General features: G+C 40.7%; 1 protein-coding gene across 1 annotated transcript in view; it reads right to left on the reverse strand.

Moving 5' to 3' along the window:
- PDGFC (platelet derived growth factor C) overlaps positions 1–23,606 on the reverse strand; it is a 212,521-nt gene that overhangs the window by 47,767 nt on the left and 141,148 nt on the right. The window contains exon 3 of the mRNA XM_019534518.1: positions 11,665–11,845. Coding sequence (XP_019390063.1) covers positions 11,665–11,845 — 181 coding nt within the window. The remainder of the gene's footprint in view (positions 1–11,664; positions 11,846–23,606) is intronic.

Raw genomic sequence — 23,606 nt, forward strand, 5'->3', positions numbered from 1 at the left:
GTCAATAATGACTCCAAGATCCCTTTCTGCCTCTGTGCTCTCAAGAAGGGAGTTTCCCATTCTATAAGTGTGCTGCTGGTTTCTACTGCCCAAGTGCAGCACCCTGCACTTGCCAGTATTGAAATGCATCCTGTTTAGGTTAGCCCACCGCTGCAACCTATCCAGGTCTTGCTGCAATCTTTCTCTCCCTACTAGCGTGCTCACCTCACCCCAAATTTTGGTATCATCAGCGAATTTAAACAGGTTGCTTTTCATCCCATCATCCAAATCGCTAATGAAGAAATTGAACAGCGCAGGCCCAAGGACCGAGCCCTGGGGGACTCCGCTGCCCACTTCCACCCAGGTCAAATATGACCCGTCCACCACCACCCTCTGAGCTATTCTGAGAAATTTTATATGTGAAATCCAGTATCAAACATCATATAGATCCTGGATCACAATAGGAGAAGTACACAGAGCCATTTTACCTTAGGATTTTAGGGAAGAATTGTTCATTAAGAATCCCATTCTTTCTCTCAGTGTCCTAGAGTGCACCTGCTACACCACCACTGACAATAGGGGCCTGAGGAGTCAGCCCTGGGCTCCAGGTAGCAATGTCTGTTTCTTCTGGTAAATCAAGCCAACTTGATGGGATAGGAAAACTAAGAGATGGGCAAAGAGATAACATATGTGTTGGGATAATCTAAACCTCCTGCTTCTTGTAACACTCTGAGTTTAAAGGCTACATACATTTCTAGTCCTTGCCAGTAAAGAAAAACCTGTAAAAGAGCTGCAGACAATCTAGACTTCAGTAAAAAGTCACCATACACAGAAGCCACAACACAATAAAATCTATTTCCAAAAAAAGAAAAAAGAATCAGCCAAAGTGATTTTCTGATTTTTTTTTTAATAAAAGAACAGTGATATTGCAAAAGGAGTTAATTAATCTACTGTGCCCTAATACCAGTGCAAGTCTAGACAGTGATGCGTTACTGTGGAGCTAATTAGTCTATTTTACTGTAAAGCACACATGCAGATGCCCCCAATGTTAGCTAATCAGCCAGAGGAAAGCTTTGTACAAACTTAATTACAGGAAAAGGACTAAATAGAGAAGGTAGGCATACTACCTGTTTGAAATGTCAAATGGCACCAAAATGCCTGGCACTGAATTCCTTTTAGATATAGCAGCATTAAAATTGTACTCACCTGAAGGGATAGGGAGGGCTGCCCCGCAGAGGGATAGTATGAAAAGAGAGAGAGTTTTTCCCAGTAAGGACATGACTTGCCTTAAGGGCGAGTGAAGCTTCTTTGATGGCAGCCCTCTTTGAAGTGGGAGAAGTGATGTAACCCCAGCCAGGGTTTGAATGAGAGGAACCTTAGCAAAACCCTGGAAAGAGTCCTCGCCTGGGATTGCCTAAAAGTGCTTGTTTAAAAAGGGGGAGCAGTTTTTCCTGGGGAGGAGAACAAAAGGGGAAGAGAGACAGGCTGGAGGCCAGGAAAAGGACCTCACCACAGCTGTCCCTCAGAGAGCCCCTGTTGGAGCCCTGCAGAGGTGGCAGCTAGAGGCTGCATGGGAGAGAAACAGAGCATCCTTTCTTTCTCTTTTCTCCCTTCAGAGCCCTGCAGGGGCAGGCACAAAAGAGCACCTGCCTGTCAGGAGACCCTGAGCCTGGGATGACCCTCCTACAAGCACTTGTATGGTGTGGGTGAACACAGGAGGGGAGGCAGATGCAGGACCAGAGGGAGACTGCCCTGGTTTTCTTCACAAGTGAGAAGGCACCAGGGTGGGTCAGGCTCAGTGTGTCAAAGGGAGCACTGGGATAGAGGGGTCAGGGAACTCCTCCAGCCCATCAGAAGCCCTGGTGGCAGGCAGGGCCTATGGAGTGGGCCTACATGTGCCAGGTGGTATGAGGTTGTGCTGGGCATGGGGAGCTGCTACAACTTGCATCCCAGACACTACTCCCTGCTGTGCCAGGGGATGAGGGTTGGTGCAGTGTCTGGGAGTTACCCGGACTAGGGGGCTCCGGGAGGCTCCTGCGGCTCGCGCACAGGGGGCGGAGCAATTACTTCCCCGATCCAGGCCCCCGGATGAAGCAGGCAGTTTAAAGAAGAGCGCGAGATCCGTCCAGGGACGGCAAGCAGTGGGACCGGAAGCGGAGGGGCGGATCCACGCCGCCCAGCGAGGAGCCGCCGGACCGGAGCTGCGAGGGTGGTCCCCAGCCATCGGGGAGGAAGCGGCGAGGTAGATCCCCGCTGCCCAGCCCCAAGCCACGGAGCCGGAGCTGCGAGTGTGGTCCTCAGCAGCCGTGGAGGAAGCGGAGGGGCGGATCCACTTCGCCCAGCGCAAAGCCGCAAAGCCGGGGCGGTTGACAGGCTTTCCAGCCACCGGTAAGGGGACGGAGGGGCGGATTCACTCCACGCAGCATGAAGCCACCGAGCCAGAGTTGCCGGTGTGGATTCCAGACGCCAGCGAGGGCGTGGGGGAGCGTAGTCACCCCGCCCAGTGCAGAACCGCAGAGCCAGGTTGTACGGCGTGGTCCCCGGCCGCAGGCAAGAGTGAGGAGGGGCGGATCCACGTTGCCCAGCGAGGATCCGCCAAGCCAGAGTGGCTGGCCAGGACTGCGGTTGCGGATGAGGACGCGGAGGAGCAAGTAGGCGTCGTCCGGCATGGAACCCGGACGTTCTGGCGCAGTGAGCAGGGACGGCCGGTGAGAACACGGGGAACCAGCGGTGAGTCAGGCGCCCGGGGGTCGCAATACCCGGTGGGCAGAGGGCATAACGCAAGCCTGGGGCCGGCTGTAGCCAATAGACCTCAAGTGGTGGCTGCGCCATACGACGCAGGGGAAACTGCGGGAACCCCCTAGACGGAGGACGGAAGCAGCGGGGTCGTACCCTGCAGCACCCCTGGTAAAAAGAGGGACTGAGACTTTGCTTAAGAGGAGTGGTGAGGACACTCATCCCGGAGGACCGGGCGAGGGTGTAGGGGAGGAGGAGCCCTCAGGAGTCCCCGCAGATCACCAGTCTCATTTTTGGACACTCTTGCACGCGCCGCACAGGAAGATCCAACTGAACCTGGAATAACAACAAAGTCATGGCAGGTGAGTGCGGCAGGCGCAGAGAGAGCGAGAAGGAGGGAGGAGAGGCTGGTGACCGGAAGAGGGGATACTGGGACCTAGTCGCCAGGCGGGCGACTGGCGCATTCACATGCAGGAATAAGTTCTCTTGCAGGGATCACAGGGGAGGAGCTACTGCCTGCTGCACTGAGACCCCTGAAGCTCATGCAAGGGATGCCAGCAGCAGGGACCCACAAGCAGTCCTGCCCCCTGAGAAACCAAGCCAAGGGGCAGCATACAGAAGGTCCTTATAGCTACCCTGGAGCATACAAGTTATAGACTGTGTAAATAAGTTCTTGATGGTTTATTAGTTGGTGTATCAATTAATTTATTTATTGGATCCTTATTTATCATGAGTAACTTGTATGCCTTCTCCTGGTGTAAGGTGTATCCGAGAAGCATTAACCCTTAAGCCATCATTGTTGGGTTATGTTGCATAACATTATTTGTATTATTGTGTTATATGTATCTTGTAAATAATTAAATTCTGTAAATAGTTTTATAATGGTCTGCAAGGTTGTTTTGATTGTCAGGGGAGACCATCCACTGGGGGACCCTGCAGCAGCTACCCAGGGAGCTGAGCAGGGCACCGGCTACCAGGCACCCCAGGATCCTTCTATTCAAGTGAGGCCACGGGTAGCATCATGCCCACGGTTATATAAAAATCTGTGATCAGATTAAACATATACAAAATAAATATGAATGATGACTAAGAATTGAAACCTACTCAACTATAGAAAAAATAAGATAAAACCATATTTTCATAATAAAATTATATTGTGGTAACACTAGTGCCCACCCCCCCAAAAATCATAAAATGTCATACAAAAGTGTATGAAATCAGTTCTTTTCACAATAAGCTTGTAATCCAAGACAAGGGAAATATTGTTAAAGTAACATACTTTTAAAACACACACACACGCTCACACACACACATACACATATATATACACATTTGATTTCTTTAATTTATTTATATACATATGTGCGTGTTTAATTTTATATATATATATATATATATATATATATATGTGTGTGTGTGTGTGTATGTATGTATGTATGTATGTAGAGAGAGAGAGACTGCAAAGCCAAATGCTCAAAGATTGAGGTTGTTTATATGGTCTTCATCTCAGCGTATTCCATAGGTGTAGGAAAATAGCCAATCATGCAATTAAAGGCTGTATAATAATATATGTAGATACATAGCTAGCTTAATTCTGGCATTTCCTAACTTGTGAGTGCTTTATTTCACAAGCAGAATTACTCTGGACATCAGTTCTTTATTTTTTTTCCCACTCAGCGTTTTCCTAAGCCCTTAAAAAAGACCAACCCCCCCCACCCCCGAACACATAACTTAGAAATTCTATTATATGTCATTATACTGGATATGATCCACTGCACACCCTAGTCAGACAATAAGGTGTCCAGGGGGTGTGTCTACACAAGACACTGTGTCACTGTAGTGATGAGCTACGTCAAGGTAGCTTGTTGCTATAGCAGCATATTGTAGTGGGCACTAACCGTGGTGCTGCCATTACATCACCATAACAATGTGGTACTACACAGTAGGTCATTGCTACAGTGACACAGGGTCAGAAACAACCCATATGCCTCTGGGACTGTGCAGTAGGACTGTGCAAAATTTCACTGGCTGTTTCGGTTCAACGCTGCTTTGACCTGTTTCAAGCTCGAAACAGCAAAATCGAAGCGAAACAAAGGGCTTTGAAACCAGCTCAAAATGAAACAAGGGCTGTCGAAACTAGTCAGGAATTATTCAAAGTTTTTCTGGAAAAACTAGGCATGTTTTGAATCCTGTCTCTCTAGATCTTTGGGTGTATATTAGGGCCTGGGGCAGCATCTGTTCCCGAAGCCCACCCAGGGAGGACAAGAAATAATTGGAACAAGTTGATTGAGGATCATTTAAGGCTAGACATAAGGAAAGCCTTCCTTACAGGTCGAGTGCTGAGGGTTTGGAATAGGCTCCCCCCAGAGGTGGTACAGTCATTCAAGCTTGGCAATCTTCAAAAAAACAATTGATGTGCATCTTGCTGGGGTCATCTGATCCCAACAGTCTTTCCTACCCAAGTGCAGAGGGGGCTGGACCCAATGATCTGTAAGGTCCCTTCTAACCCCTAGCATCTATAAAATTATGCTTAGGAGGTAAGCTTTTTTTTCTTATGTGCTTGTTAGAAGAAGTAAGGTCTGGGAAAAACACTATGTTATCTTAAGAGGTAACTGTCCCCTATTACTGCTTTCTTTTCATTTAAGCCATACAGGATAACAATAGCTGTAGTCTTCATTTTTGTTCATGAATTCTCAATTACTTAACTTTTTTCATCAAGCATGGAATTTACGCTTCAGGATTTGAAGGTGAATTCTTCTATGATCTGGATCACAAAGTCAATTCATTAGGGAAACTTCAAGGGAAGAGTATTCTGAAACTTGACTTATTTCTTCAGTTTCAAATTTTCCTTTCCTGTAAAGAATATTTTTCATAACTGATTTTTTAAGTAACATATTCTGAAATGCTTCAACTTATTTGAGCTAAAATTTCCTAGCATAATCCCTGGAACCTCTTGATTCTAGCAGAGCCAACAAAGGAGACAGATTTTGGTTAAGGTTCCATCTCTCTGTGTGAAAAGCTTTCAGATTCCTCTTTCTGTTCAGCATGAATTTTAGCAGGGCAAAACAGCACTGCTGGGCTAGGCTGGTGGATACAACCCAAGCTGGGAAAGTCTTCAAGATGCCTCCTTTCCTTTTCCTTGTGCTTCTACCCACCCTATCAAACAAAGCTCTTCTTTTACCCATTTGGAACATAAAACCTTGTTTTGCAATGTATGTAATAAGTTTTGGTAAGGAGCTAAAGTTGCTGTTCTCTTAGCTCCTAAACCTCCAACTTACGAGTCATATGTTGTACCATTGACTTCAGTTAAACAGTGAAGAGAAACAAGGCATTTCCCATCACCTTCTTGTCACAGGATCAGTGCTTCCTTCTTTCTGGTTGCAGCAATATTTTCTTCGACCTTCAGTCCTTTCATTTTAATTTAACATTCTTTGTAAAAAAAAAAATATATAATATATTTCACACACACACACACACACACACACACACCAAAACCATACATTTAATGTATGCTAAAATCATGCATAAGAAGTCCTTGGTATGCCTTAGCTTGGCTGATCTGGAGGGAATGTAATACATGTAAATCTCAACCATGGTTGCCTACCCTTAAGATACTGCTCTTCATCCAATACCAAGCACTCTTCAAGAGAATTCACTTGCAGACTGAAATGCAAGTTGCCACCCACAGGTATCTCATCCATAGCTCAAAGCACCTGAAAAATTACTTTTAAAACCAAGGCAATCTTTCAGAAGTTTCTTGGATTTTGTTCTCCATCTCAACTTGTGTACAAGAGGGTTAAATGTGTTTCTTGCGAAGAAACCTTGGCATGATCTTCAGTAACAAATAACATGCTACCAAGAAAGGGGGAGGGGATAGTCACCCCAAACTTCAACTTTAACTGGAGCTGCTTTGTTCTCAGTGCCCTGCATAATTAATAACTACTTTGGCAATCAGTCATGCATTCCTTAATGGCACCTCAGGCATCAAGTATCCCATTCACCGGCTCCCCCAAGTAACAATACACTTTATTACATGGAACTCTCCATGCCAAACTTGTAACTGACATAATTTAAACTAAACAAGTCACAAGAAAGAATGTTACCCAGACACAAATTGTAATAATTTATAAGGTTTCTTTCAATTGCATATGGTTACTATGTAAATTAAAGCTTTATTTGAAAGGAATATGGATAGCTTTTCACAATGTAATTCTAGGAGATTACTGAAAATAATTGCTTTGGCAATATTTTGTCCTGTTTTTACACACCAAAAAACTGAGCTTCAAACCCTTGATTAGGTAGACTTTACTGTATAATGCACTCTTCATCATGGAAACACTCAAAATATTTGGACACAATATGAAAGAATGACTCAAAATGATAGACTCATTAAAAAAGTTTAGGAAGTTTAAATCTATGCAAATTTGATTTCTTTAGTAAGGAAAACATTTCCTAATACTTCCATTTAATATTACAATTGGAAAACCAATCATTTACAAGTATGGAGCAGACAAGAAAAGTAAAATTTGGCCAGAATATAGGCTGTATAGCTAGTAGGCTGTCTAAAACTGAAGAATGACAGAAGACTGAATTCTATATTACATGCAAGAGGTCTTTGAAGAAAATTTATTAGATCTGGTCAAAGATTTTTTGGCATTTACAGTATGTACAATTTGTATATAGTAACAGCTTTATATAAAATTACATTACGGCTAATTACATCAAAGGAACAGCTGGAATGTCTTTTGTCTTAAATCAAAAAAATAAAGTAATTAGACCAACCACTGTTCTTGATATACTTAATCATTACATGAAAAGTTGGTCTGCAGTTTAGTACGCAAAGCAGGAAAAAAACCCTTATCAATTACAGCAGAATTAAACAAAACCATCTCTCTCTTTCTCTCTCTAACCAAAAGACCTGAAATATATGTCCCTTGCCCTTCACTGTGTGTGGCCTTCAATAACAGAAACAAGCTTGAACTGTTTTATTTCAGTTTTGCTTCATTTCTCCCCAAACAATCTCTCACTGCTAATCTACTAGGCTTTTATCCCACAGCAGAATGAAAAAGATGTTAACTGTTTAGGACCAAGTCATAAAAGTGGACCAGCTCAGCATCTGTTTTATGACTTTACATTTATTTACACTTTCTGCTTCTTCAATAGCAGGCATATTTCATTTTTAGACTTTGGGATTATATCTTTTATGAACCGTTGTAGGAATTATGATTACAATTTTAAAGTAAGAAAATTAGTGACATTTAATTTTGTGCAAGAGTTTTTAGTATCTATTGTTTAGATAAAACAGGTTCAATTCTGAAGCCCATCTCTTATGTTTAACATAAAATACAATCCATGTAGTTGACAACTATAAGGGCTGCAAACAGAAATGTGAAAGAATAATTTTAGACCATGTTACAAAATAGAATTAACAGAGAAAAGAGCACATCCTATTTCAACAATAAAATTGCACACACATACATACAAATAGTTATACTGAAAAAGTATTTCCATTTTGTTGTACATAGTGGGTGCATCTGCACGTGACCCTGACTACACGGTTGGTACTGCACAGACATTTAGTACTTGCTAATGTAGAGTTGCACATTAAATCAAGTATTAAATGACTGTGCAGTCCCAGCAGCACATGGGTCATTTTTGATCCTCTGTGCAGTAACAATGAGCTACTGTGCAGTAGCAGCAGTGTCACGGTTAGTGCCTGCTGATGCTACATCCCCATGGAAATGAGCTATGGCACTGTAGCTCATTGCTATGGTGAGGTAGCATCCCGTGTAGACGCGTCCACCAAGGAACTTATTCTGAGCTCAAATTGTTGACATTCCAGTAGCATGAATAGAATTATTCCTGAATGATACCTGTGCAAGAGAGGATAGAATTGCTATCTAACATGACAACTATTTATATCATATCATGCCTAAAAATTATTATTGGCTTGTCAATTTTATCATAGTTATCACCCTGTACAGATATGTACATCTATACAAATGCAGAAGCATATGTATGTGTTCATCCATGGATATATTTACACACACAAATATACATTTTATGTGCACATATACATACATATACACATACATATATATACATAACTTCATATTTGTGCTTGGGGGTGATATATCTGTTATAAACCAAACAAGCCTGTCTTAAAATTTTCAAACGTCTCACCATTCAGGAACGTATTCTAGCATTCCAAAACTGCTAGTATGTTTAAAAGCCAGCCTTAATTTTAACTTGACCTTCCAGTATAGCTTTCCTTATTCTCCCTTGAAACGTGCAACTCTCTCTCCAGAATTACACCTGTCTGAAGCCCAGGATGAGCAAGAGTCAAACACAGTGACAGAGTTTCTACAAAGACAAGTGACACAATGGAAGGTTGTCCCATATTAGTAAGGGTCTACTCAGTTTGAGATTCTGCAGATTCAGTGGAAACCACAATATCAGAGATTGTCCACAAAATCAACTTAAAAAAAAATCAATAAAAACAAAATGTTGGCTCCTTAGTGGGTGCCAGCGGTCCTCACTGCCCAGTGTGGCCCCGCCTCACAGCCTGCCTAGGGGGACGGGAAACACTGGCTGGAAGGGCAGCATGACAGGCAGCAAACAGGATAGTGGCTGCCACCTTGTTCCTCCATCCACCACTGGGGCCTCTCAACCAGTCCATGCTGCTGGGCAGGGTCATATGAATGGTAGCCAGCAGACAAGATGGAAGTTACTCCCTTGTCCCTCTTCCCCCTGCCAACAACCCATAATAACTGTTCAATTTTTCTGTGATTTAAATAGACTCCTACTTACTAGTGACCATGAAGACCTTGAAATGGGAACTTCAAAGTATTGAAAAAGAAATATTCAACATGTAATGCCATATAACAAATCCATAACAGTGATAGGTGGAATAACGATTCTCATAACAATTGGTCAGCATAAACTAGCTATTTTAATAGTAACCTTACCACTCCTGTAATATTACTGTTCTAAATTCACTTATTTAGTACTTGCTCTTCAAAATTTTAACTTACTTCCATCAATGGCAGACACCTTTTAAATTCCAGGCTTTTTGATGAGTGATTGGAGTTATTAGGGCCAGGAATAAAAAATCCTCATGTTTTCACGGTTCTTGTCTATCAAAAAGATACTCTTCATACTTGCTGGGAAGATAACATAAAATTCTTCAAGTTTCATAGACAGTTCTCTAAATATGTTTAAACAGCTCTGTTGTTATAGAGTCCATATTGTGTGGCATTGTATGAATATAAGGAAAATGTATTTTGGTATTCAGGGATTTTTTAAAACCATTCCACAATTTCAGATGGAATTTAGATTACACACTGATCACATATGATATCACTTCCCACCTGTTAGATGTGTCAGGATGGCAATGAGGAATTTGGCAGCTACCCATGGAAAAACACCTGTTGGGGGACTTTCTATTACCATTTTATAAAACTGAACATACTAGGTAAAATTTTGCTCTCAGGTCTACAATTATTCCCTTAATTCTACATGGGACTGTGCAGCTTGTCCACGTATACAAAATCAGTTCAATTAGTGGTTCATCTGAATCTGCCTTAATTTTGTTTGGTAACAGGGTTCACTGCAAATATATAACACAGAATTACTAAAAGATGCCACTTCACAGCATAACAAGTAAAGGTGGTAACTACTGTTATTACTAATAACTTTAATCATTTAGATCCTGAACTGCAAAGACAGATAAGCATCTAACATCGACTAAAATCCATGGAAGCAAGTTCGTGTGCAGGAACTATACACCTGAGTATCCATGAAACTCTGGGTTTAGAGCTTTCTACTTGAGTATTTCAAGCACTCACATATGAGATCATTATTTTTATAGTAGAGGCTGTTAGAAATCTCTATTACCTCCTCTCTAGCTTCCCAAATGCATGCACATTATGAGAAAAAGTAAAGTGAATATCATAAGAAAAGTAAAATAAAAGACACATTTCCTGTGTATAACTGAAGTCAAAAGAGTCACAACCTATCATGATTTTTTTTCATAAACAAATTTTCAAATAGTTTCAGCCAACAGAATCAATTGGGCCACAAGACAATGAACATAGAATAAGCCAAGAACAACTTAAAAATACAACCCTCTGGTTTTTAAATAGGGGTAATGTATTCAGAATGAAATCATTCCTGGTATTCGTTTATTCTTTACAATATTATCCCCTCCTTGGAAATTTACACAAGCATTATTCTGGCCACTGGAAGAGTTGCATATTGTTTAATAAAAGCAGTAGCAATACACTGAAAGTGAAAATTGGCATATGTTAGTGACAGAGTTTTCAAAGAGAGGGCCTGGTTTTTGAGACGTGTTGAGTATCTTGGGAATTACTAGTGCCAACCAACACTCAGAAAAGTGCGTTTCTACAAGAATGAAATAATAACTTTTATGTATTTCAGTTATTTACAATCATTTAGAGTACACGGAAGATTGGCTGTCTCTTTTTAATTGGAAGTTACACATTAATACATTAATTACTTCAATTCTTCCCCTGGGAGAAGTCCAGTTTCTTGGTACAATTTCCCAATTATCTTTGAAATGCTAGATTTCCAAAGACAAGCAGCTGATTCTTTATGTTGGCCAATTTCTTCTTAAAGCTCAAAAATGCCCTTTTTACAGTACTGCATTAGGAATGCAAATGTTTTACTGAAGTTTCCACATAAATGACTGAGCCCACAACTTCCCAACCCAAAGCCATCCGTACTAACCACAAGAACATTTAGTTAGTTATAATACAGGAACAAAATTTATGGCATTGGAAGACACTCAGACTTAAAAAAAATAATAATGATAATAAAAGATAAACAATCAGTAACTCACCCCAAACTATCAAATTACTCTCTTGAGACATATTATTTTTAAGATTTTGTTTTCCTGAAATATTCTGGCCCCAAAACAATGTTACTTACTGGCACAAGAAGATTGTAATGAATGCAGAATCCAGGTTCAGAAGGGAAATATTCATCAGATACAAATCTTATCCTGATCTGGTTTCCTTTGGAGATTTGTTTGCTTGGCACAGCACTGGAACCACACCAGCGCCCTAAAATAGTACCATCGCTAGGTTCTTCAACTTCTACAAAGTCATACCTGAAAGGAAAAGAAAATCAAACATTGACTGATTAATTTTCCATAGAAGCTTCATGTTTTTATCAGTCTACTCACACTGCATTTTAAAAACAAGAAATATATTTTCCATGCTAAAGGCATGTTACTGAAACCAGTCATTTTAATCCTAGGTTCTTCTTCCAAGTTGCTACTGGCTTAAACACATAATAAAATCATTCATTGAGGTTAAGAAAATAAAAGTGGAGTTAGCATTTTGAACAAAACCCAGAGTAGGTTTGTTCCTCATAGGAAAAGCAAGTATAATATAGAATGGGGAGGAATAACATAATCATAACAGAGAAGAATATGCAGTTTCAAATTATTTTTAAGGGTGGGCAAGCAATTGGTATGTGTAACATTAGCAGTAACATTTTGCAACCAACCAGCAAAAGCTCAATGGCTTTGGTTTCAACTAACAACTCACCCTTCTCTAGTGTTGCAGGAAAGGAACCTTGGAAAGGGTGAAGTAGCGTTAAGACAACAGTCCAGCAGAGCTCTTAATCAGATGGTTAAATGTAGGTATGTTTGTAGTTACACAAGGAACTTTGCTGGACAGGGGCCTAAATATATATTTATAAATATTTAAATATAAATGTATATTTATATAAATATATATAATTTATATTTTATATTTTATCCCAGACGTAGGAGGTACCAGCTGCCGAGCTGCCCTGCCACCCCCACATACTCCCTGGCAGACCCAGAAGTGGACCAGAAGTACTTCTGGTCCACTTCCAGGTCTGATGCTGAGTGCTCTGTGGAGCCCCTGAACTTCTGTGGGATGCTCCATGTGCCCCAGCATCTCAGCATTCATGAGCTGCCTGCTACCTAGAGGTATGTAGAAAATACATGTAAAGCTAGGTCTATGTCCAAATCTCTGAATCTCTCTGAATTGAGTTGGAGAGATTAAAGGTCCTCTGATTGGATTCAGATTTGGAGCTTAGGCTACCAAATTGGGCCATATCTCTGCTGAATCGAATCAGGGACCAAAGCTTCGCACAGCGCTAATATATATATCCCATCTGTTTGCCTATGGTGGCTCACAGTAGAGATGAGTTATCTATGTTTTACCTTTCCTACCCATTCCATCCATCAGCTGACACAAGAAATAGTCCTGAAGAGTAGCCCTTAGAGCAGACTGCCTTCTCTTTGACCCATCGAATAAATAGGCTGGGCAAACAGCTGAGGACTGATTTGGTATAGCACCCAGACCACAAAAGGTGCAGCCAATGAGAAAAGGTACAAAAGTGTAAGCTTTGTGACACTTAGACCATATTTGTGCCTCCTCCTTTTGCAGTTGGAGACTGGACTGACAAACAGTTCCAAGCCTAGGAAATGGGCAGTACAGTTCTGGACAGTTTTCCCTCCCTTGCAATGTATAAAGCTCTAAACAACAGCTGAGGAACCAGAACTATCAGTGAGCTTAGAAAGCCAGCACTGCGTTGGTTTCTGTCTGGCTTGCATTTGCTAGATATATTGGCAAATATTAGGGATAGACTTTTATTTTTAAATAAGAACTTAGATTCTTAGAAGATGATGGCATTTGCCTGGCAAAGTTTCCTACTCTTCATGAAGTTTTCAAGCATTTCTCATGGTTTCTTATGAAGAAAGACACACACACTACATATTTCTTAAGGCAGCTTGGATTAAAAAATAGTAAAATGCTGTTGAATTCTTTTGTAGGAAACAAACAGTGCTACCCACAACTTTGCCAAATAAGCCTAGCAATGTTTCATGTGAAAATTATTACTTCATAATTTTCCACTGAAGTCCCCAGTCCCACCCCCACAATAAGGCTAATCTTTATAATGATTCCCAGGTCCTTACCTAGACAGGAGGCAATAAATTCTTGTGTTGCATGTTTGTGCAAGTAAGGTTCATGCATTTATTATCTCCACTTAAAGGACCACTATTTTTACTACTTAATTAAAAAATGAATGCAGTGAACAAGCTCATTAAAATGTGTTCAAAATCTATTACTGCCATGTATTTCAGTTTTAAATCTTTGTTAAACTTATGAAATAATACCAATTGTTTTATTACCAGCATGTTTTTCATTATTTTCCAAATCACTCTGATATATTACGATAATTTGACCCTTTAAAGTATATATCAATTTTTTCCTCTTAACATAACCTCTATAATTATTATATGTGTGCATATAATGATATGCATTAAAGCATATTTGTATATGATGATATTTTAGGATCAGAGACTTGAGACCACAGTTTGGTTTATTCTTTTATAGTCAGTAAACATGAAGTTTTCTAAGCAGGTCTTCTTGTTTATGGCCTTAACTAAAAAACTAAAAAACAAAACAAAAAATTCAAAAGCTATCTTTGTTCATTCTTCTGTTTCTTGAATGGTGAGTAAAAACCTATGGTAGGTATTATATTTACTGACTTCAAACTGCATAACTTTGGATGTTAGGTATGCTCCAGTCACCACTGCTGCTCTGTAATTTATACACTGCTTTCCACTGTACCTTCCGGACTCCTGCTGCCCTGGGGGTAAAAGAAAAATTCAAATTCCACAGAGTTTAAATCCTAGAACTCTTTAAAATGTGCACTAATAACTCAGCAAGATGAGAGAATAACTGAATGTCCTGTCTAGCATAAAAGAGCCAGGCTTCAGCATATACAGAATAGACTCAGATAAGACAGTTTGGCCAGGACTCTCTTTTGTATTTAGATATTTCCTTTTTGACCTTTCTACACACTATTTGCAAACAAAACTCTCTTGCAACTAATACACTTCTGATTTTGTCTGTGCATTACTAATGACATGTTAATCGAGTTTAGCTTTGAAAGACTTGAAAGCAGTTGGTATAAAAAAAAGAATAACCAGACCAAACAAAGATAAGATGATACATAAACCAGATGTATAACGTGCCATAGAAATAGGAAAGTGAGATGTGACATCTGACACAGAAGTGAAAACAAAACAAAAAACAAAAGCAAAACACTATCATTCGGATTATCAGAAATCCACTTGTCCCCAAGTGACCATTCTGGAGACATTGTAATCCTTATAATGCACTCACTAGTATAGTATTGCAGTAAGCACAATTGCCCAAATCACTATTTAAAGGATTTACTAAACCTGTTTTATGAGCCAATCAAACATAACTTTCTCACGGCAACATGATACAGTACATACAGCACTAAGTGGTTTATAATGATTACTCCCTTTCTCTAACATCTCTCTTGGGACCTATAGAGGATTTATGTTCTTTTATGTTCAACAAACAAGTCTGGTGTTGTAGACAAAATTTCTGGGCTCATATGGGAATCTCAGAATTGTGAAGATCTGTTTCTTACTCATGAATTCAATTGTAGGCAGAGTTTATTGCACAGAATAGGTATTAAGCCATAAAAGGAGAGAATCTTTAGAAAGTCTGCCTGCATCAGCAGAAAAACAGCACATTTCTCAGACTCACTGAAGTTCTGTCAATTAACTTTATCCTTGTCAGTTATCTTGAGTGAACATACTGTGAGAGCTTGCCAAATGGATCAGATGTGCGTCTCAAAATTCCTAGCATTGCACGTGTTGACTGGAGTCTGAACTTGCTGTGAAAGATAATGAAACAAATAAGATGGCAAAGATACTTCATTGTTTACGAGCTTGCACTGCCCCAGGACAGAGCACAGTTCTGAGCCACCATGTAACAAGACTGAGCTGCAGTAGAGGCAAACCGCAGGTATCCAAAGCAACATTTTCACTAGCAATCAAAACATTTCACACTTTGCAGTGGAGTTACATAGATGACTATGCATAAAATAATTCCTTGCTTCACAAGGAAATCCCTTTCATTTTTTTCTTTTGCTATTAAAAACGCTAACTTTGGAACTGCAATACTTCCAATACAATGATTCAGAATAGAGCTAATATTAGAATCATTGTATAAAAGGCAACGCAGTTCCAAGGTTAGCTTTTTCAATAGCAGAAGGGGGGAAAAATGGTTGCGTTATTCACACATTATTCAGTGAAATTTGGGGATGGAAGGTGGTCTCTTCAGGAGGCAAATTCCCTTTACTTTTAATAAAAATCAGACTATATTTCTTACCTCCATCTCTGGGGTGGCACGCATATTCTACTTCTTTATGATATGTGTGCCTAGCACAGTAGACTGAATTAACAGATAATCTGTGCAAAGGGCAGTTTATATGTAGAGGGCTAGGAAACAATGGCAATGATTCTGTCTAAACTTCAAGGACTTTCCAGCCAGGAAATGTATCCCCCCCCCACCCGCCACCATATTTTTCTGTGGTTTATACTGCCATTTGCTAAATATATTATGACATGCTGTTTACCTTGGCCTGCAGTTTCAAGACCTTTGTGTGGCTTCCCTCTGCCTCTAGGAATTTCACAAATAAATCAATGAATGTATGAAGCAGAAGCCCACGTGTAATGCAGTTCACCATATCAACAAAGTTGGATCTTTTTGTGTCTGTGAAAATAGCCATCTCCTTTATAAAAATTGCTGGGCTAGAGAGAAGTGTAATTTTATCCCTTCTTTTAGTTATTGATTAGAAGTTAGAATAGTTTTTCTTAAGAAGAAATTAGGAATTGGAACAACCTCCCAATGGAACCTCATGTAATATCTGCTCTCCTCCTCTTATGGGCCAGAGAATGGGAGGAGTGTCAGTGTCTCAGAGCTCATGAGCATCTCAAGCTCCTAGGCTCTTTGCTCCTTAGCAGTCTCTTTTAAGGGCTGATGAGGATCCAGAATGCCCCAGGAGCCCCAGCTATCAAAGTTTCCATGGTTCTGGGACAGCCCACCAAATAGGCTCCCTTAGAATCAGTGTGCCCACTACTTTGAGGCTGAGGAGCACCCCAGGAGTAGCACTCCAGACAGTCTATACTTGAGCTCTTTATGCTCCCAGCTGTGTTGCAACTTGGCAGTCTTTGGCTTGTAGAACTGCTTGAGTTCTCTATCAGGTGGGCTGTTAGGGTTTCTGAAGGCTTTGGAATTAATGTTAATGTTCAAGAAAACGGTGAATATGAGATATTATTTTCATTTTCCTTACTAAATATTTAAATTCTCCTTCCATTGTAAAATTTTGAAATTTCTTTTATTTTTCTTCTAGTTATTATATAAGGCTATTTTAAACACAGAAAACATTATTAGAGTAGGTATCCATGTTACCACTATAGAGAAGGCAAAGTACATTTACTCCACACTGGATGCATCTAGAAGTTCACTAATGTTCAGTGGTTACTACACATTTATTTAGTACTTGTATAATCAAGTATTAAATAAATGCATGTTGACTGTAGTTACTGTACGGTAGCACTGGCGAATGCCTTTTTAGTGAAACTACATGCAGTAATATATTAGCACTGTCTGTGCTGTGATGCGCTACTGAGCAGTATTGTTAGGCTACTGTACAGTTAGAAACTCGTGTTGATGTACCCATAGACTAATAGTACTGTACTAATACTAGTACTGAGTCCCAGGTGCAGCTACGACACTCCCTTGCTCTCCAGATACCCTCCGCTCTTTGGTCTTATCTGCCAAACTTTGCTGTTAATACTTTATTTTTTAGAGAAAAGGGAAGCTTCCCCAGGGTCCCAGAGCAAGCTTTTTTCTTCCTCAAGCCTTCAGGCTCCTTACGAATCCCATCTGCCCTTGTTCTGCCCTTGGGTGCTAATTCTGCCCCCTGTGGATCATCTGTGCCTTCCAGGACATTAATTGCCTCAAGGGCTATTCATTGCTTCCAACCTTCCCTACAGCTGTGCCCACGTCTTGCAGGGGTTACCAGTTAGTCATTTCAGGGGGACTTGGATGCAGTCTCATATCAGGCTGTTCTAGGCCTTACGCCCCTTGTTGGGCCCTTGGCCTTTTTTCCCTCCATTCCTTTTATCTTGCTGTACCCTTCTGCCTAGACCCAGTGTGCCAGACCTGGCTTTTGGACTCCAGTTACTGTTTTGTCCTATTCAGTCTGGGCCTCCAGCCATTGTGTTGCCTCTCTAGGACTTCAGTCCCACCCATCTAGGGCTGTGGACCTCTGGCCCTGTCTCTACCCCCTGTAGGCTGATTAGACCTCTGAAGTATCTGTCCCTCTTAACACGTCTATGACAGGGGGAGAAAGTAAGGATGCAAACAAGTACAGGTTAGACACCAGCATCCATCATGGCAAAAAGGGATGAACTGCACTCCTACATTATAAAACCCCCCGATGGTAATGTCTACAGGAGGAACAGAAGACACTTAAGAAAGGATTACTCATCAGTACCAGCAGAACATGTTGATGTATCTCAAGAGACAGCAGCAGAACAAACTTCAGAAGAAGAACCAAACCACCATAAGCAAGAATTTCATCACACTCCAGAGAATCTACTAGTACCCACAGAGGAACCTGGTGACACCATGCAAACTAAGAGTAGACATGTGTTGAGATTGCCTGTGAAGTACAAGTACTATATAATGGGATAGCGGTAAAGGCTAGACCCCACCAGTGAGGCAAGTGCTAGCAAGATCTGGTTCCATGATCCTGAAATGTTCCAAGTTAAAGTAACACCTGATGAACGTCCAACTACTTAAAAGGGAACTCCCAGATAAAGAAGAGGGGTGTGGTATATGGAATTCACTTGTAACTCGACCGTTTAAGTGGGTGGGATGACCCAGTCTCTCCCCCTGATGCCCTGTGGGTGCGATCTGTAGCGGTGGGTTGTTGTTCTCCCTGCAAGCTGTGAGCATGTGAGTTGCTGAATCCTGTTCCTAATAAAGATAAAGCTGTTTACCATCCCACCAGTCTCTGCTGAATGCTGACTCAAGGACAGAACTCCACAGGCATGGAGGTCTGAGTGAGTACTCCATCCCAGGAACCCAATGGCACAGAGTAAACATTACAAAGCCCTAGGCTCCCTGTTACATTAAGACTCTGTGTGTGTGTGTGTGTGTGTGTGTGTGTGTATGTGTGTGAAGTTTTTCTGAGTTGATGCAATGGGCATGAGCAGTGTAAAAGAAGGAGAGAGAAATTAGAATAAAAAAGACAAGCGGGGGGAGAGATCAAGGAGAGAGGGAAGGGAAGTGAGGGCAGTGCTGGAAAGGGCAAACAAACAAGCAACAAATCCATAGGAACAAAGTGGTCACAAAAACTAATCCAAGTAATGGGATAAGAATCCATAGTCCCTGTTTAAACCATACTTAGCACAGTCCAGTCTGTGGATCTTTTCTTGTTCTGCAATTTTTAAAACTTTGCTGTCTTAGAACAGCAATGGAGTATCCTCAGGTCAGCAATGGAGTGTGCAGGGAAGTTAAAGTGTTCTGCCACAGGCTTGCATGGCTTTCTGTAGATGATATATCGAGTAGTATTAGTCATTCATTCTGTTATGGAGGGCTCACTCCATCTCACCGATGCAGAAAGCTAAAGGAGCACTTTAAGTAGATTATGGCATTTATGACATCGATTGAGTTACAAGTGAATGAACCTGAGATGTTATAATCCATGTTATTCATTCAAGTGAGAATGTGGTCTGTATTAATGTTGGGGCATAGAAGGCCTGGTGCCTTGGTGAGACTTGAAGTTAGGCAGCCTGTTGCTCGGGAAATACTATCTGAGGTTAGGGGGCTGCCTGTAAGCTAGAACAGGTTTGTCCCCTATGACTAATTTGAGATGGCCACCCTTTTGCAGGAGGGATTGAAGGTCATTAATGATATTTCTAAGCTGTTCAAGCTGAGGGCTGTAGGTAACAACCAGAGAGACTTGGTTGTCCTTGTCTCCAGGTTGGTATTGTAGTAGGTCAGAATGGGGCCTAAGTCTGGCTTTGTTGATTTGAGTGGCTACTGTTTTGGGGTTGTATTGTAACTTTATGCATCCCTGCTCCAAATCCTTAAGGTGTGCATCCCAGTTGATGGGATCAGAGCAGATGCTCTTGTAACATAGAGTCTGGCTGTAGAAAATGGATCTAGAGGTGTGTTTAAGATGAAAACAGGTGGTGCAAAGGTAGCTGTGGTGGTTGGTAGGTCTCCAATATAATGCAGAGAATCAGAACTGAATGGATGTGAGAAGAATATACTACACCCTATCCATGCATATGCCCTCTCACAAAGGAGAGTAATCCCTATAGGCTAGGGCTGCAAAAATAGCATGACCAAGAGAAGCTTGGTTTGCTCTCTGTATTCCGCTTCTCAATCACTAAGTGGAGAACTTGCTTTTCCATTATCATTAAATCAGCAATTTTCACTGAGACTAAAATGTGTTCTGAATGATAGATATACAGAAATAGGAAACTCACAATACAGGAAATAAAAGAAGTACATTAAAAGAACTGAATACCAAAGCATGCCTATAAGAAAGGTTACAATGGGTGTATCTACATGTCGCCCTACAACAACGTAGCAGAGCACTATGTTGCTGTGTGGTGTCCTATGGCAACGTAGTGATCATGTGGGTCTACATGTGATCGGCAGCTATACCATTTTAGCGTCACTCTCCCCCAGTGTAGCACGCCACTACAGTGATGTAGCGGTGAAATGTAATCAAGTGCCGTGCACATGGCACAGTAGGAGTGGCTAATATGCCATACTTCAGTACTTCTAACATACAGATGTGCCCAATGTGTACATCTCCAGTGTGTTAATACTTGTGAAAAGGAGTATGAATATTTTGCAGAAATGAACTACCTCTAGTAGAATTTATCTCCTTACCCACATATTAGTAAACCAAAATACTAAGAGCTGATTCCTACGCTTAAAATCTTACATACTTTAGAATAACGATTTAAGTTTCCTGCCTTTGAAGTGGATGACACTACTTTAAATTGACCTTTTCCCCATTCCCCTGAAAAGCTTTTTCTTGTAAGCCAGATAAAAATATCATCAACAACAACAAAAATTAACGGCAGACATACCACTCTCCAGATGTAAAACTAACAAAAAACAACCTTGAAAAGAGCCTTGCCAGCATCTGATCTCTCATTTCAGCAACAGCAAAGATTGAGTGTGTATGGCAAAAAGAGTGGATAGAAGCATTCTGATTATAAATACAACATTTCTTACCAGGAGGCTGACAATTGCAGTAAGGTGAAGAGATATGGAGAACGCTGCTAAAAAAAACAAAATAAAGAAAACCCACCAATACAATTTAAAAATGATTTTCTTAGTTTACCCTCTGGCATTTCTACCAAATTTAAATTCTGTGAAAAGGTGTCTGGAAGCAGTTTATCTTCCAGCTGCTAAAATGTGTGGTTTGTGTATTTTCCTCAAGACCTCCCCTGTACAAGGACTTGGCTGTGCCTTTTACTAAGTCAGAGGGACTATTTTAAGACATCGCTACAGATTATCTAGTAGTTGGAAAGGCGATTCGCTGTGCTTATCAACTTGCAATTTTGACTATGTTTGGTACTTTTAAGTAAAAACATAATAGTGATTTCTCACCAACAGTGGCTGCAATTAAACAAATTTCCAGGCTAATATCTACATATTGGGCAATATATTTCTTGTACTTTGATAGTTAATGGCAAGAAATAGTCTAGTCTAATTTGATCCAAATTTCTTTCATACCCATAAAATGTGGAAAACATATATATCAATGGGCAAATATCAATCCCCTGCTAGTACAGAAATTACAGTAGTACTAAAAAATCAGTACCCTACCATGTGCATAGTTACTATCAGTAGTGATACTCATAGGTCTCCTAATAACAAGGACAGCTCTTGCTACAATTCAAGAAATACCTATGGGAGTTATTACTATTCAGTTAGAAGCATTTGCCATAGGCATATTCTTAAATCAAACAATAATGGGCTATATATTTTTTACCTTTAAATATATTAGGTGTAGAGCAGCATTTCCCAACTGGTGTGCCGCGAGACACTCGTGTGCCGTCAGGCATGTCCAGGTGTGCTGCAGCATTTTGGGCTAGAGCTATGCCCCTGGCCTGGCTGAAGCCAAGCCCTTCACCTGCTGCTGCTGTGGACAAAGACAGATGCAGGGGACATGGCTCCAGCCAAAAATGCCGTCTGGCTGGCCATGCACCATCCCTCCCTGACGGCATCCAGCTGGCCACATAACACCCCCTGCACCCCGTCGGTCTCCAGCTCTCTGCCCTTCCCCTCCCTGCTCTGCATTTGGTGTGCTGTGGTGCTTTTTTATTTAGGTAAGTGTGCCATCGGGTGAAAAAGGTTAGGAAACGTTGGTGTACAGAATGGGCATTGCTGTATATTAGAAATGGACTAACCGAAAAAGGTTCATTTACAGATCTGTTAAATGCTTTTTCTGGGTTTATCTACTTTTTTAAATGTTTCCCAAGACTGGTTTGTAATGCATTCCTGTGTTCTAGTGAACACAAATGGTTTTGTACTTCCATATCATCATCTGGAAATACAACTTTATAAAAACATATTTTAGCCTTTAGGTTTCATATGAATTAAAGGAACAGGACACAACTTTTCCTCCAGTTTACACTGATACAAGCCATTTAATAATGGGTTTACATTTCTGTAAGAGAATCAAGCCACTAGGGTTTAAAAACAAAATCTCAGTCTTCAAATCATTTAATTGGATACTTGTAATGGAAAGGAACAGGCACTTTGGAAGTATCTTTATTCATTTCCCAAGAAATTTCTGGTCTTAAGTACATAAGTACTTAAGACACAGACTTTACTATAAAAGTGAATCCACCTGTACATAGTTACTAAGTCATTACTAAAATGACAAGGAGCATACATTTACAAAATGCAGAGATACAATATAAAACAGAGGTAAAGAATCTTTAAAAGGGTACCATCCAAATTCTTCTCTTAAGAAACCTAAGAATACATTTTTGTTAAAACATAACCATAATTCTTTTTCCCTGATATCAGAAAATGACAGAGGTATTTCCAATGCCAGGTGATATAAAAATCCCCACAATTTATAGCTATTTGGTGCCATTTTAATAGGGAGTGTTTGAGGTACAATAACATTTTATGAATTTAATAATATCACACTTTGACATGGTTCAAGAAAAATATACCCGCAATTTTTGTACTGACATTATTGTAACATAGAGAAAGATACATCTGGGAAAAAAAAGGGTCTGGAAAAGCTTGAGCACATCTTTCAGTCAGCTTAGAAAAACAAGATATCAATCTGTTTACTTACCTTGGCCTTGATCATTTCACAGGAAAAATCGCTCAAAAGTGGCCTTGGGTAAAAAATCTACATGTTCCTAAATCTGATTATGTTAACTTTGCTTCTCTTCAGGGCTTCTACCATTATATCAGAGGTACATAAACATGGGAAGAGGACCTTTATACAAAGTAATAAAACAATGGTAGGATTATTGCCGACTACTGGAAAGAGGAAATTTTGCTTGTGATAAATATCCATGCCTGTTCCTGCCTCTTCTATGAGTTTTTCTTAAATGTGAGCCACCAACCTATTGAACATCTTTCATAGGTTATGTTGAATACATACGTAATGCATTCCTTCTGTATGGGGATCTGGGATAGAGAAGAAAATTCAGATCCTTTTTGCCACATACTCCCCCTGCAGCTGATTGGCAGAAGGGCCCTAGTGGCCCTGCTGCTTGGCGCACGCTCCTGATTGGCCAAGAGGCAAAACCATGGTTTAAAATATGCTGCAGTTTTTGCCTCCTGCTGCAGATTGGCCAAGAGGCTCCAGTGACCCCACAACTTGCTGCTGATTGGCTGAGAGGCAAAAACTGCAACATATTTAAAACTGTGTTTTTTGCCTCCTGGCTGATCAGGAACAAATGGCAAGTGGTGGGGCCTCTCTGTCAATCAGAAGGG

This window comes from Crocodylus porosus, unplaced genomic scaffold, assembly GCF_001723895.1.
Source record: "Crocodylus porosus isolate Cpor-Errol unplaced genomic scaffold, CroPor_comp1, whole genome shotgun sequence".
In the NCBI taxonomy this organism is placed as follows: Eukaryota; Metazoa; Chordata; order Crocodylia; family Crocodylidae; genus Crocodylus; species Crocodylus porosus.